Genomic DNA, 14,571 nt, shown 5'->3' with positions numbered 1-14,571 from the left:
ATACACGGACATCGAAAATGACAGCTTTCGCGAATTGGCGCTTTCTATATACCCTCATCTTCCATGTCCTGCCATCAGCAGCATTCCGAATCCCAGGCGCTATTGTCCGTGCATGGTTCAAACAACTGCCTCTAGGCCCGGCCGTACGGAATGGATTTGCTGGGGCACTGATGGCCAAAACCCCCCCAGATCAACTGCAGGCAATCCTGCCATACACTATCGACGTATATGATGCATGGGTCGGGTCCCATGGAGCCAGCCGTGCGGTGGATATCTTAGCAGCCGACAATGCTACTCGCCTGCTCTGGCTAGGACCAAGAAAATCGAATAAAGTGGTCCTTTTCTTCCACGGTATGATGTTATGTTCCTTTGCACCGCCCCGTTGTCAAACCACTGCTAAGGTCGAGAGGTGGTGGATATGTGATGCCGCTTTCCAAAGGACACCTGGACTGGATGGAATATATCAGAATGGAGGCAGAAAAGGCTGGGATCCAGCTGAGCGTGTGCATTCTGGAATACGGTTCGGATCGGCATTGAGAAAATGATGAGACGCATACTTACTGTTCAGACCTGGTTCCGACAAGTCCGTATCCCAGACAAATGACCCAGGGAATTTTCGCACTGAACCATCTATTGGATAATGGATATAGACCATCTGATGTATGTCGGCCCCCTTGATTAAATCAGAACTAATCTCTATAGATTGTCTTCGGAGGTGACTCTGCAGGAGGGCACCTGTCGCTTGGTCTCATGGCCCATCTCCACCGTCCGTATCTATTTGAGGGCATACGGAGTGATCCTGACCTACAGAGCCCCGTTAGAGGGTGCTTCCTTGTTTCACCTCTTGCATCATTCAACTTTAGTACCCCCTCCTACAGAAGATGGTGTAGTGCCGATGTGCTTGGTAGGGAGGTCGTGGAAAAATGGGGACTCTACCTTGTCGAGCGTTCTCCCTGGAACGACGAGATCTGTGCTGGAAGTGGCTGGGGAATGGCCCTCGATGTTCCGGAAAGCTGGTGGGACGGTCTCAAGGCTGTGGATCGTATTCTCGTGACTGGTGGCCACGAGGAGGCCTTCAGCGACCATGTCCAGCAGCTGGGCAGGATGCTGAAGAGAAAGAGCCAGGGCGAGGTTGCCCTATTCATGGCAGACGAAGCCCACGATGGACCATTGATGGATTTCTCAGCTGGAAGGGACTCCAGTGCAACAACAAGGGCCATTACAGATTTTGTTATAGCTTGTTTAAAGTGAACTAGATATATGAATTTCCAACTAGTCCACATCCTAATCGTATTACCTCTCCACTGTGAAACACTCATGGCATTTAGCCGTCCTTCTATATTGCTCTATATACTGAATCAATTTTATATCCGCCGTTTTGCATCGTCCAAAACCTGCAGTAAAGCTCCTTCGTCCAAGATTAGACTGACGTGCTGCTCACTCCTTGGAGTCACCTTCACCGGGAATGGCTCGTCAGTTCTGTGGTGGTTCAAGCGGTTTGGGTTGTATGGCCCAGCCTGGTAGACGTCAGTCAGTTCATTGCCTGCTCCTGCACTGCTCGTTGACTTACTGCTGCATAGTCGTAGCAAAACACCAAACGCGCCACATTGATGAACAATCCCCTAAATGCCAGTCTATATCCAACGCAAATGCGACGACCTCCGCCAAATTGCCAAAGCCCATGTGCTGGGTCAAATTGATGTCCGTCCAGCCACCGTTCAGGCCTGAACTCCTCTGGATCCTCGCACTCGTTGCACACTGGGACCTCGTTGATCACAAACCCAACACCTGCCGGGAAGTAATAGCCCTCAAACTCCATGTCGGAAGTGAGCACATGGTCAGGGGTGAAGGGGAAAATAGGCCTCCATCGCAGGAGCTCCTTGATCATCGCGCAGATGTAGGGCATTTGCTCGAGGTCGCCGATCCCTGGCAGACGGGCATTTGCCCCAGAACTAGCACATATACGATCCACTTCTGCCCTAGCTTTCTGGAATTTCTCGGGATAGCAAATCGCGGCCATTGCGAATATGTTTAACGCCTCTCTGGTTGTATCGGACCCAGCCTCGAGAAGCTGCAGAGCGACATACATGGCCTCCCGGTCATCGCCGGTGAACTTGGTATCTGGGTGCAAAAGGACATCACGAACCCAAGACGGAGGCGCAGTGCCTTGCTCTACCTTTTCCCTGACCGGAATCCACCACGATTTGTAGACCTCCTCGTTCCAGTCACCAAGCCTCTCCCAGTGCTTCCGCCATGGCTGGAGAACACGGGAGAGTTTATCAAGCTCAGGAAACCAGTCAACCAGACTGGAGCCGATGCTGCCAACGAAGTACGTGACGACGTCTTGTAGATCAGCCAGCTCTCTCCCCGTCTTGGTCAGTCGCTCGCCGAGTGCAATGCGATGCACGACGGAGTTTGCGTAGCGGTAATGATGGCGGTACCACCTCTCCGGCTGGAACAGGTACTCTGCGAGCATCTGTGTGCTTTCGAGCTCCTGCCACGATCCGTACTGTTTTAGGGCAGTCCCGCTAAGCAGCGAATGCATTACTCGTCGTTTCTCTGTCCATCCTGAGGGGGGAAGCAGGAGGGAGCGTGCGTTGCGACTGACGATCCCACTGGCAATAGGCATGGGACTTCGGCCATTGGTGAGAGTGCCGCGCTTAGCGATGATTTCACTGACAACGCGTTTGCTATTGAGCAGAACCCAGGTCTTTGATCCGAGGTGGAGCGTGGTCATCTCGCCGTATTTGGCGAGGTCGTTGTGCTGTATCCGGTCAGCCAGTTCTCCTGTTTGATATCAGGGTACATGATGCTGACGCACCAGTTTAAAATCTTGGTCATCTCGTGCCTTGCGAAGTAGAGGGAGGTTGCCAAATATCGGTATGCCTCGAGGGCCAGGAGGGAGCTTCCATGTCTTCCCAGGGGGTGGTCTCCGCTTCCCAACCGGGGTGAATATCTCTCGAATCGCGAGGAATATTGTCACTAGGCATGCGGCTATGGCTACGATGATCGTGCTGGTTGGATATGCTTCGGCAGCTGCGAATACTTGTGCGCGAACTGTGCTGACCATGGTGTCTTGCTAGACGTCTGTACAGACAAGATGCGACATATGGCTTTTAACCGGCGGCAGCCCGATAGACGAGATGTTGTACAATAACTTTATCATCCATAGTAACCCCACCTTGCACATTTATATCGCGGTATCAGGCCGTGCGCCGGATCCAACCCGATGGTGAATGTCGCCACCGGAACAGTTCCGTGATATCATTCTTAAGAGCAGTGGGACCAACCATGCATGGCCACATCATCATGCTAACCATCCTTCTGTCCTCCATCGCACTTCTCCTGCTCGTGTCCTTGAGCAACATCAGCCACTGCAACATGACCGACCGCGCCCTTGACTGGCTCCGGGACAAGGCTGTTGGATGGAGCCACAGCCCCCCAGTGAACAAGATCGATACCCACCACCACTGCGTCCCACGATTCTACGCCAAGGGTATGTAATACTACTTATTCAATGCCTCTCGCTAACTGGAAACAGCCGTCGAAGACCAAGGAGGCGATCCCAGCGGCTGGCCAACGCCTCACTGGAGCCCGCTCGCCTCGAAACTGCTGATGAAGCGCGTTGGCGTGCAGACTGCTGTCCTCTCCGTGACAGCCCCAGGAGCATGCATTCTCCCAGACCGTCAAGCACGAGCCCAGCTCGCGCGCCAGATGAACGAATACTCGGCAGACCTGCGCAATCAGGAGCCCGAGCGGTTCGCCTTTTTCGTATCGCTGCCCAACATCCTCGACACACAGGACGCCCTCGCCGAGATCGCCTACGGGCTGGATACCCTGCATGCAGATGGAGTCACGCTGTTCACACGTTACGGCTCATCGAATACATATCTCGGCCATGCAGACGTGGAACCCATCTGGGCGGAGCTTAACAGACGAGGGTGCGTCGTCTTCATCCACCCCACGCACCCGGTCGATACGAACCCTGTGAACCCGAAACTCCCACAGCCGGCCATCGACTACCCTCACGAAACCACCCGCACGGCAATGGACATGATCACCAACAGCACAAGACTCAAGTATCCAGCCTGTAAGGTGATCCTGTCGCACGCAGGCGGGACCCTGCCGTACTTGATCTCGCGGGTGACAACGCCCATGAAGAAAGCGCCGGACTTTGCAGTCTCGCACCGTATGGGCACGACGCATGATAAGGCCCTGGAGGCGTTTCGTAGTTTCTACTTCGACCTCGCGCTGAGTTCGGCGCCGCAGGTGCTGGATATGCTACTGAAGATGGTTCCGCATGATCATATCCTGTATGGCAGTGATTTCCCGTATGCGCCGGTTACGGCTTACCCGGCGTTTTTGGAGGAGCTGGAGGGGTATGAGATGGATCAGGAGTTGAGGAATATGATTAATTATCGGAATGCGTTGAAGTTGTTTCCGCGGTTGGCGGGTCTACGAAAGAGTGAGCTGTAGTATGAGGATGTATACATAAGGGTAATTTCAGGAGTTACACCACAGAGCGTTTTAAGTGTTTGATTTTTATGAAAACTAGATAAGATGTTAAACCTAGCGAAACTACAAACTCTGTCTGTTCTGAACTGGCGGAGCGTGCGGAGGCACATCGACATGCGCAGTCGCCTGGGTCAGGAAGACATCAGAGGCAGTGTTGCTGGTCGAGAACTCCCTAAAGATGAAGTTCATGGGGAATCCAACATCAAAGTCCGCTGCGCCGTCAATCTCAGCCAGATCCTCGCTAGACAGACTGATGCTCAACGCCTCGATATTGGCCTTGAGATGCTCGACCTTGCGCTGGCCAACGATGGGGAATACGTAGGGCGCCTTGTGCATCACGTATGAGAGTGCCTGTGTCTCGTTAGTGGACTATATTTCAAATAAGCAGAGGAAATATACTAACCACAGCGTGTAGCGTCCCCCCCTTCCTCTTCGCAACCTTCTCCAAAGCATCCGAAATCTTCACATCCGTCTCACTCAGCTGCGCCCCCCTGTTACTCGAATCCCCCTGCGCGGCCTTCCTCGCCTCCGCAGTCTTGAACTTGCCCCCACCGAGCGGTCCCCACGGCGCAATCCCCATCCCCTGGTCGCGACACATGGGGATAATCTCCCGCTCCATATCGCGGTACCCGGCGTTCCACTTCCCCTGGTACACCGAGAAGGGGCGCAGGCCATTCGCGCGCGCATAGTCGTTCGCCTTGACGACGACCCAGGCGGGCGTGTCCGAGACACCGAGGTACAAGACCTTGCCTGCGGTGACGAGGCTGTTGAGGCCGTGCATGACTTCCTCGACGGAGGTGGTGAAGTCCCACCAGTGCAGGTAGAGGATGTCGATGTAGTCCGTCTGCAGCTTTTTCAGGCTGTTCTTGACGGAGACGTGCATGGATTTGAAGGAGTTGCCGACAAAGTTGGATTGGATGGGCTCTGTGTCGCGGTGGTTGTTGCGGAAGCCGGTTGTGTATTTTGTTGCGATTCTATATCATCAGTACAGAACTATATTGGTTGTCATGGTTGCCATGGGCTTTGGGTAACATACACCAGCTGGTCACGGTTTCCGCGCTTCTGCAGCCACTCGCCTATCCAAGCCTCGCTCTCTTCATACTGGTAGTTGTTCGCACTGGCCAGTTAGCAAGGTACTTTAAAGAATCCTAGGAGACTACGTACGTATCGATGAAATTGCCGCCTGCTTCGTAAAAGGCGTCGAGGAGCGCAAAGGTCTGCTCTTTATTGCACTCACCCATGAACTCTTTCCTTTAACCATATTAGATCAATAGATTAAAATCTACAAAGCGGACTGCATACCAGGCATTGCCAAAGTTCATAGCCCCGAGACATAGCGGGGACACCTTGACGCCGGCCGTGGGCGAGAGGACTCGGTGGTAGCCAAGCAGGCTGGGAGGCTTCGGGGCTGGTGCAAAGATAGACATGATCAACCGTGTATTAGTTCGATCCAGTGATACTTCAGGGTCTCACTTCCGACGTTCACGACATTGCCTTTATAACAGCACGACGGCAGCGCGATGATATGATCCAGTGGAGACGTTTGATGAGGGGTTGAGTATAGCGTCTTTCCATTGGACAATCCAATGTAATGTGCTTACGGTGGATTCGGACTTAGCCTTAAAAGCGTTGTTGCTGCGGACATAAAATCATTAAAATCATTATGATGTAAGTTAGAGGGTGCTGAATAATGCCATTACTATAAACACCAAGACACATAGTATGAACACAATACAATGCAAGGCCCTGTCTTTACTACGTTCTAGTCTCCAGCTCGAACTGCTCATGACCGTCCAGCAAATGAACTGGCAAACAAAGGATTTAATAACCACAGCTCATTCAATTCCGATATACACTCCTTGAATATCACCAGGAGACTCGGCATATCAGCCTTGGAATGATTACTGTCACCTCCCATCTGCTCGACATTGTACTGTAAATGATAAAATCCAGAATGGCTTTATTAAGGTAGACAATGACTGAATATCTGTATATCATCTCGATACAAGGCCTGTTCCAGACCAAGGGCAATTGGTGAAAGCATTCGCTGTATTCAAACTGTGAATTAGCATTCATTACCTGCTCAATTAAAGACATAGAACAAGCGAACGCACAATGAATCCAATTCTTTCTCTCTTACATGATAAACCTCATAAACACCGCAAATCCCCCCGATTTGTATCCTCTGCAGTCTACTTCTAGCATCACTTCAGCCCTACCATTGATACTATTGCCACAATGGGGGCCATTACCAATGGTGAGAACAAGGTCGACCTGGCCGAATACCTCTTCACAAGACTCCATCAACTCGGCGTCCGAACCATCCACGGCGTCCCAGGAGACTACAACCTCGTTGCTCTCGACTACCTGAAGCCCGGCGGTCTACACTGGGCAGGAAACGCCAGCGAGATGAACGGTGGATACGCCGCAGACGAATACGCTCGCATCAAGGGCATCTCAGCACTGATAACAGTATTCGGCGTCGGCGAGCTCTCTGCCGTGAATAGCATCGGGGGTGCGTATGCAGAGAAAGCCCCAGTCGTGCATATCGTCGGGAGTCCTCCAACGAGTGCGCAGAGGAAGGGCCTGAATCTGCACCACTCGTTGGGAGATGGGGATTTCAGGAGGTTCGCGGATGTATACAGGAATTTCACCTGTGCGCAGGCGAACCTAGACGATCCTGCTACTGCACCGGAGCTGATCGATAGCACTCTCCGGCAATGTCTGCAGGAGAGTCGTCCAGTCTACATCGAACTTCCAACAGACATGGTCAAGGCAAAGGTCTCGTCAGTTAACTTGAACCACGCCATCAATCCCTCCTTCAGACCAAGCAACGCCGACGACGGCATCGAAACCCTCGCCGTTTCCACCCTGCTGAGCAGAATCAATAACGCCAAACGCCCAGCAATCATCGTCGACGGGTTCACGCCCCGCTATAACCTCCTCCCCGAGGCAGACGAATTCATCCGCGCCACCAACTGGCCGACATACGTGACGCCCTTTGGCAAGGGCTCCGTCAACGAAACCCTCCACAACTTCCACGGCGTATACACCGGTCCCGCAGCCGGTACCCGCACCGCAGCCAGATCCCAGGTCCTGTCCGATGCGCACGCCAGACGGGTTCGATACTCTGACTTGGTTATCCGCTTTGGGCCGCTCGATGCGGATACAAATACCTTTGGGTTCAGGAGTCTCACGCCCGTCGAGAATACGGTCTCTATCCATCGGACCTCTATCAGCATTGATGGGTGGACGGTACATGCTGATACGAAGCCTCTCCTACGACGGGTGCTTGAGGGATTACATGACACTGATATATACCGACAGTCAGCTTGGGTGGGATACCCACCTCTCCCGCGGCCCCGAGAGCTTCTTGGCGCCCTGCCTGCGCCTATCCGGGATGCGGAAATCGACCAGAAGACGTTCTGGACGAGGGTTTCGGAATTTCTGCGTCCAAACGATGTTGTCATTGCGGAGACAGGCACGGCTTCTCTGGGTGTGAATTATCTGATTCTACCACCGGGTGTAAAGATGATTAGCTCTGTGTTATGGCTGTCGATTGGATATGCACTCGCTTCGGCGGCTGGGGTATCTCAAGCGCTGAAGGATATGGCTGTCCATAACAACAGCACAGCCGGCAGGACAATCTGCTTCGAGGGAGACGGGAGTTTCCAGATGACCGCGCAGGCACTGAGCGATATGTACCGCAATAAACTCGACATGATAATCTTCCTAATCAACAATGACGGGTACACGATCGAGCGGTATATCCATGGAATGAAGGCTGATTATATCGACGTGCATCCGTGGAAGTACCTCGATGCGCCGAGTTTCTTTGGGGCGCCGGTTGATGATCCTTCCTACCCGGTTGTGACGAGGAGGGCTGAGAATTGGGGCCAGCTGTTAGATGTACTTGCCGATGAAGAGGTTGCTGCGGGTAAGGGGTTTTGTATGGTGGAGGTTGTTATGGGGAGGGAGGATGCGCCGGAGGAGTTGAAGAGTTTGGTGCAGATGGCTGCGAGGAGGAACAGCGGAGACAGTGTTTAGAATGTTGCAGACAAAAAGTAGACGATAGATTCAATTGCATTTGATAATGTCGGTCTTTTGTTCATTAAGCGTAATGAGACCAAAAGACATGCGAGCTCCACCTTTAAGAATGCATGCCACTGTATGTGGATCTTGGAAGGAGGAAACGGAATGGGTTAGTGGAGGCTGAGACTGACGACTGCAATGACTTACGGCAGTGGCAGTGACAATGCCTGCGGGGAGGGAGAGGAGTGTTGCGATTAGATACTTCATTTTGGCTAGATTGAGTTGGCGAATTTGGAAGACGATACGCTTGTACAGTTTGATGGATGTATCCACCAGCTGCGAGGTGGCGAGCAGTGGATACCAAAAGGGAATATTGTGCTTGAAGCTATTTCATATATGGAACTTACAGTGCGAAGCAGTGAATGTCCTATCTCAGGGCACGTGCTCTGTCCGCTGTACTTCATCTCAGAGCTTCACCTCAGGCCGACTGCTCACAACAGGACTGCTTTGCAACTGGCAACTGGACATCGTTCATGTGAGACCTCTACCAAGTCCATCCCATGGTCCCGTTATATTTGGCACTCTAACCATTTGTTGACTAAATAGACATTGACAAATTTATTTACCAAAGAAGCCAACTGACACTCATTTAGACGGCATTGAATACCGAAGCCTGCAAAGCACAACAATCTGAACATCAAAGTCCAGTACAATTGACAGCCCAGCCGTTAACCAGCATGATCTTCTCAATCCACGTCAGGCATACCAAAAATGCTTATATTAAAGTCTTCAACAGTCCTCATCTACTCAGATGGATAAGCTCTGCCGATCTCGGCGCCCATATTTACCCCACATTCCAGCAAGAAGCCGACTCGGCTATTCGGTTACCATATATACACCATCCACCCCCACCACGCCATATCTATACCAAACCGAAGGAAAGAAATCAAAGGAAAGAAATCAGAGGGGAAAAGAGGAAAAATAATCGAATAGAAAAGCAAAGGAAAGAAAGAAAGAAAATGTCATCCAACACTCGCACACGCACCCTCGTCGAATGGGCCGTGTCCCTAAGCTACGACACCCTGCCCGCTCCCGTCATAAACCGCACAAAGGACTTCTTCGTGGACACACTCGCCTGCGCCGTCGCAGGCCGGGACCACATCGCCGTGACGGCGATGCTGGAGTACGCAAAGAAGATGGGTCCCGCAGACGGGAAGTGCGAGATCATCGGGTCCCCCGAGGTGCGGACCTCGCCGGCGTTTGCGGCGCTGGTTAATGGGGCTTCGGCGCATGTTGTTGAGCAGGATGATTTGCATAATAGTTCTGTGATGCATCCGGCGACGATCATCTTTCCGACTGCGTTGGCGGTTGCGCAGGATGTCGGCGCGAGCGGGAAAGAGTTTATAACCGCCTGCGTGATCGGGTATGAATTCGCTTGTCGGGCTGGCGAGTATCTAGGGAAAGCTCATTACGAGGTACCTCACTTACCGTGATACACCGTGATACATCCTTTCAGTTACTAATTGTGGGTGTAGAAATTCCATACCACAGCCACAACAGGCGTGCTCGGCGCCGCAGCAACAACCGCGTACCTGCTCCGTCTAAACGTCAACCAATTCGTCTCGGCAATCGGTACGGCGGGGACGCAGGCGGCTGGTCTATGGCAGTTCCTACTCGACGCGACGCATAGCAAGCAGGTCCACACGGCGCAGGCGTGCGCGGCCGGTGTATTCTCGGCTTATACCTCAGCGTCGGGACTCCTAGGGACAGCCGATATCCTAGAAGGGGCGAGAGGGATGGGCGCTACGCTAGGGAATCTTGACCCCACGCCTACTGCGATTGACTGTGATTTAGGGAAGAAGTGGTCTGTTCTTGAGTCGAGTTTCAAGTGGCATGCTTCGTGTAGACACACGCATCCGTCGGCTGATGCGCTGCTTGCGTTGTTGAAGGAGGAAGGGGTCAAGTATACTGATATTGCGAGGATCACCGCGTATACGTACAAAGCGGCAATTGATGTATTGAGCCTTAGTGGGGAAGGGAAGACGGTGCACCAGAGCAAATTCTCGATGGGTTTTGTGTTGGCGGTTGCGGCGAAGAAGGGGTCTGCTGGGCTGATGGACTTTACGGAGGCCGATTTAGTAGACTCTGAGTTGCGGGAGTTGCAGGGGAAGGTGAACATGGTGCTTGATGAGGATATCAATAAAGAGTTCCCGGCTAGGTGGTTGGGAAGGGTTGTTGTTGAAACAAAGGATGGGAGAACCTTGACGAGGTCGGTGGATGTCGTCAAGGGGGACCCAGGTTGGACGTTGACCAGGTATGTTCCTGCTATAATTTTTTTCACTCAAGCTGACTTCTTTGTCAGGGAGGAGATTGAATCAAAGGCTCTGGCTCTTGCGCAGTATGGCCACGTCCAGGATATTCCGGCTTTCAAGGATGCTGTGCAGAGGATATGGAATTTGGAGGCTCAGGACAAAATAGAGAGATACTCGTTTGCTTGAATAGGGATTGCTCCTTTAACAGCGTCAACAATGCATATGCTAAATGCACTGGTTCATTCATTCATAATCTCAGGTTCGAATAAGATGCCAAGATGGCCATAAACAGTCCTGGCCATGCCAGTGAAAACAAGATGTAACATATGACCGGGTACGCGGGACAGCATCAACAGAGAATGAGCCCATCCGACAAGAGAGATAATATAAAGACCACTCCCTAGCAATTCTTGTCGTCGCCAGTGTTAGAAGGACGTGCGATAATAGCTCGCCAGTCATCATTGTGATAAAGAGTGCCAGTACTTCCAAAGACAGGCTGGCAAGTCCTCAAGATCACAGCGGCTCCGTCAGCAATGTTATAGTACCCCGGTAGGTGTCTGTGTGTGTTCCTCTAGTATGATAGGTCAGTAACATTGTCTAGCATGGGGAGTTTGGCACCCACGTCGTTGCACCAGTAGATGCCCGAGTTCCATGAGCAGCTAACACGCTCACAGGTATGCCCGTCGAGATGGGGCTCGCCTTTAACACCGCGAAGGTAGTCTATGCCGACTTCGATCTCAGGTACATCGACATCGCCCCAGTCGCCGCAGGTGACATGCTCGTACTCGCGAAGCTGGAAGTTGGTGGAGTTGACCTGGTTGTCAGGCTGCTCGATGGCAGTGTCGAAGACAGAGGAGGGAACTCTGATTGGGACGGGTTCGTTGGGTTGGCTGGGTGCCTACGAGCGTATCCGTTAGTATTGTATTGATATGGAGATGGTAGGACATACAGCAGAAGCAGTCAAAGCAAGGACTGCAAGCAGGAGGATCATCACGAGGGAATGCATGGTGGAGGTCAGTTGACAAGTAGCTGAACGAGTGATAAGGCGTTGAAGAAGCGTTGAAGAACGAGTGATGAAGTATTAAAGAACGAATGGAGAGAGCTTTGAAGAACGAGAGGATGCTTGAGGTGAGAGAAGAGTGAGGGAGAAGAGAATCAAAGGCATTTATAGCTGTGACTGGCAGTGAGAGCTCGCTTAAGCGTCCCTTCCCCATGGGGCACAGCAGAACCACATGGCAGTGAATGAATACGGTACAGCCTTCCAGAACATACTTAATTTACCACATGGAAGCCACATGGAACCTGGAGAAGACAGTAGACAATAAGTAGAGGTGAATACTAATATCCATCACGGCCAGGCCGTCTTCGAACCCTCGTGCGTCTCTCCCTCTTCCCTCAGCAGAGAATAATTATACGTATCCAAGAGAACACCATTCTTCTCAACAGCCAACCTCCTCCTGCCCTCGAAGATATACCCAGCCCTCTCCACAACCTTTCTACTCCCATCGTTGCCCTCAATAACCTCCGCCTCCAACCGAACCAGATGCTCAAAGTTGGCAAACGCCCACGCCGAAAAGAGCTTGACTGCCTCCGTCGCAATGCCCCTCCCCCAATGCGTCTCGCCAACCCAGTACCCGAGTTCCATGGTGCGGTGGTGGATATCTGTTTTCGGCTTGAGCCCGATGGTGCCGATCACGGAGTTGGTTTCTGCGTCGCAGATGGCAAAGTCGCGGACTGGCGACTGGGACTTGGTGAATGCGATCCATTTCTGGGCTTCGGGGATTGTATATGGGCTTGGGAACGCGTTGGTCATGTATTTCGTGACGCGCGGGTTGTTTGCCACTGCGGAGAGTGTTTCCTCTTCTGCGGGGGAGGAGTCGAACTGTCTGATCAGACAGCGGGACTTGGGCAGCTGGAGGATTGGTTGGGTCATTTTGTATAAATGAAGAGAGTAGTTGTCAAAGGTATTGTTGAGGTGGAATAACAGAATATAAATTGCCCAGTGCCCCGTGGTTGAGTCATAGCCCGTGTATTATTAGTCCAGTTATCATAAGGCCAGGGATCATGCAATAACACAATCACCCTGCTGCGCCATTTCCGCCTCCAGTGGCACTCACGCCACTTGTGTCAGTTCTGCTTCCTAGAGAGTTTTCTGCATCTCCCTGTCTTGCCTCTCCAACACTGCTCCTCTTTATTCTCTTAGGGGACCTTCTTTGACCCCCCTTTCCGCCAACAGATCCATCGCGGTGTTGAAATCGAGCATAAACACAAACAACCAGGAGAACCGCATCAGCAAATGAAAGAAAGAACCGAATCACAGACTCTGGCAGCTGAGACTTTGGCTCAAACCAAAATGCCAGAAGCCTGAGAGGTATGAGGGACAGGTAGACGCTGGGATCAGAAAGCCATTTACACATCGACAACAGCATACCGATCAAGCCGGCAAACGATACCAGAGTGGAGGACCTCACGAATCCAACCCTGCTCAGCAACTGAATGGTCTTTTGAACTGGTTTGAACGGGACGTTCGCTCTGCAGGCGTAGTCGAGTTCGTCTTCCGGTGTTGGTTCTGTCCATTTCTTCCACCCAGCTCGCAGACAGTCACGGCAGGACGGGGTGTCCTCGTCTTGTACTGCGCATGAAGGACTATCACATCTGAAGTATTTTCCGAGATCAGCCTGGAATATTTCCAATCGGTCGGCCCAGAACCCCTTAAGCTGCCCATCGCAGTCGTACGGTTCATGACGCTGCAGCCACTGACACCAAAAGTCCAACGACTCAAAACCCGTCTCTTTCCGTCCCCAGAAGTATTCAGTATGGCTAACGGTGCAGTGACAGTCTGGAACATAATTGAGATTCTGCAGTTCAGCCTGCACCAGGCGCTCTAGACGCATGGGCATCCGGATGGGTGTTGCTGGTCTCGCCCGAGACGCCCATGTCTTGAGCTGGCACTTTTGCAGGTGCGTCACTGTTCGCTTTCTGGTGTCGGTGGACTTGCCGATTTTGAAGAAAGGGCTTTCGTCTAGACGGTCGAAGAGGATGTATACCTGGCCTGGTTTCTCGTCGTAGGAGGATGCCATTACGTCTCTCATGTCGCGGAATATTTCTTGGAGGGTATTTCGGTTTGGGGTTAAGGAGGGTAATGGCTCAGCGGAGTCGTCTTCTGGGCTTGAAGACTCAGCTGAAGGTGGAATCTGCTGATCATGTTTCTGATTGTCTGTATCATCATGCGATCTTGCTTCATCCAGGCCATCTGATCCAGACTCGGCTGATTCTCCATCAGGCGACGAACCGCTGATATTGCGAAGTATGGCAGCGAACTCAGGCGACTGGTTCTTTCGCTCCAGATCTTTGATAAATCGATCATTCGGAGTCTTCCGACGATTCTTTTCCACGCGCTTCGACTCCCTCCTCACACAAGGGGAGGGTGTCTCTGGTAGACCGTCCTCATCATCCAACGAGATAGGCGAGATAGACGACCCCAACAACACCTCCGAAGGTGACTGGCCTACCAATAAGGGGGTGGCAAGATTATCGCTAGTCGAAGCCATTCTCACTCGTGAATTTAATTCTCAGTGGAGCAGAGAAGTTGCCACAACGACCCGGGCCGAACCTTCAAATATGGGGAGAGGCCATTATGCCACAGCAAGGCACACAACTGCGCCGCTGGGGCTGTGTTGTATCCCTGTCTGTATTTAAGCGCCGGGGTGGT

The 14,571-nt window shown here is 52.2% G+C and overlaps 9 protein-coding genes across 9 annotated transcripts; 4 read left to right on the top strand and 5 right to left on the bottom strand.

Annotated features, from left to right (window-relative positions):
- Positions 1–17: 17 nt before the first annotated feature.
- Positions 18–1,425, top strand: ASPSYDRAFT_1168754 (alpha/beta hydrolase; the record flags this gene model as incomplete). The annotated part of the gene is made up of 4 exons (XM_040840216.1): positions 18–351; positions 410–520; positions 569–660; positions 703–1,425. The coding sequence occupies 4 exons, from the start codon at positions 18–20 to the stop codon at positions 1,249–1,251; spliced, it is 1,086 nt and encodes a 361-aa protein (XP_040706795.1). The 3' UTR covers positions 1,252–1,425.
- Positions 1,276–3,228, bottom strand: ASPSYDRAFT_172307 (cytochrome P450). Its single transcript, XM_040843425.1, has 3 exons — positions 2,822–3,228; positions 1,571–2,764; positions 1,276–1,517 (listed from the first exon to the last, which is right to left on the bottom strand). The coding sequence occupies exons 1-3, from the start codon at positions 3,068–3,070 to the stop codon at positions 1,365–1,367; spliced, it is 1,596 nt and encodes a 531-aa protein (XP_040706794.1). The 5' UTR covers positions 3,071–3,228; the 3' UTR covers positions 1,276–1,364.
- Positions 3,229–3,381: 153 nt separating this feature from the next.
- ASPSYDRAFT_197048 (amidohydrolase family protein) lies at positions 3,382–4,476 on the top strand (the record flags this gene model as incomplete). The annotated part of the gene is made up of 2 exons (XM_040843739.1): positions 3,382–3,496; positions 3,542–4,476. The coding sequence occupies 2 exons, from the start codon at positions 3,382–3,384 to the stop codon at positions 4,474–4,476; spliced, it is 1,050 nt and encodes a 349-aa protein (XP_040706793.1).
- Positions 4,477–4,578: 102 nt separating this feature from the next.
- Positions 4,579–5,942, bottom strand: ASPSYDRAFT_55697 (aldo/keto reductase; the record flags this gene model as incomplete). The annotated part of the gene is made up of 5 exons (XM_040849077.1): positions 4,579–4,884; positions 4,919–5,489; positions 5,552–5,632; positions 5,680–5,766; positions 5,818–5,942. The coding sequence occupies 5 exons, from the start codon at positions 5,940–5,942 to the stop codon at positions 4,579–4,581; spliced, it is 1,170 nt and encodes a 389-aa protein (XP_040706792.1).
- An 811-nt stretch (positions 5,943–6,753) lies between these two features.
- On the top strand, positions 6,754–8,562 carry ASPSYDRAFT_86634 (alpha-keto acid decarboxylase family protein; the record flags this gene model as incomplete). Its single annotated transcript, XM_040851701.1, has 1 exon — positions 6,754–8,562. One exon carries the CDS (start codon positions 6,754–6,756, stop codon positions 8,560–8,562), a length of 1,809 nt encoding a protein of 602 aa, XP_040706791.1.
- A 1,004-nt stretch (positions 8,563–9,566) lies between these two features.
- ASPSYDRAFT_144184 (MmgE/PrpD family protein) lies at positions 9,567–11,045 on the top strand (the record flags this gene model as incomplete). The annotated part of the gene is made up of 3 exons (XM_040841408.1): positions 9,567–10,022; positions 10,083–10,861; positions 10,910–11,045. 3 exons carry the CDS (start codon positions 9,567–9,569, stop codon positions 11,043–11,045), a joined length of 1,371 nt encoding a protein of 456 aa, XP_040706790.1.
- Positions 11,046–11,259: 214 nt separating this feature from the next.
- ASPSYDRAFT_86632 (uncharacterized protein) lies at positions 11,260–11,865 on the bottom strand (the record flags this gene model as incomplete). The annotated part of the gene is made up of 3 exons (XM_040851700.1): positions 11,260–11,430; positions 11,482–11,757; positions 11,809–11,865. The coding sequence occupies 3 exons, from the start codon at positions 11,863–11,865 to the stop codon at positions 11,260–11,262; spliced, it is 504 nt and encodes a 167-aa protein (XP_040706789.1).
- Positions 11,866–12,207: 342 nt separating this feature from the next.
- Positions 12,208–12,792, bottom strand: ASPSYDRAFT_55694 (GNAT family N-acetyltransferase; the record flags this gene model as incomplete). The annotated part of the gene is made up of 1 exon (XM_040849076.1): positions 12,208–12,792. One exon carries the CDS (start codon positions 12,790–12,792, stop codon positions 12,208–12,210), a length of 585 nt encoding a protein of 194 aa, XP_040706788.1.
- A 145-nt stretch (positions 12,793–12,937) lies between these two features.
- ASPSYDRAFT_143406 (GIY-YIG nuclease family protein) lies at positions 12,938–14,410 on the bottom strand (the record flags this gene model as incomplete). Its single annotated transcript, XM_040841335.1, has 1 exon — positions 12,938–14,410. One exon carries the CDS (start codon positions 14,408–14,410, stop codon positions 12,938–12,940), a length of 1,473 nt encoding a protein of 490 aa, XP_040706787.1.
- Positions 14,411–14,571: the final 161 nt, after the last annotated feature.

This window comes from Aspergillus sydowii (assembly GCF_001890705.1).
Source record: "Aspergillus sydowii CBS 593.65 unplaced genomic scaffold ASPSYscaffold_2, whole genome shotgun sequence".
Classification (NCBI taxonomy): Eukaryota; Fungi; Ascomycota; class Eurotiomycetes; order Eurotiales; family Aspergillaceae; genus Aspergillus; species Aspergillus sydowii.
This window is presented reverse-complemented; position numbering and strand designations above follow the sequence as displayed.

Bases quoted from the DNA above. Each gene is read 5' to 3' on its own strand.
- ASPSYDRAFT_172307 (XM_040843425.1), bottom strand. From the start codon at position 3,070: ATGGTCAGCACAGTTCGCGCACAAGTATTCGCAGCTGCCGAAGCATAT. The intron at 2,765-2,821 runs GTGCGTCAGCAT...GACCGGATACAG, and splicing joins ATGACCAAGATTTTAAACTG to CACAACGACCTCGCCAAATA. The intron at 1,518-1,570 runs GTAAGTCAACGA...GACGTCTACCAG, and splicing joins TTTGCTACGACTATGCAGCA to GCTGGGCCATACAACCCAAA.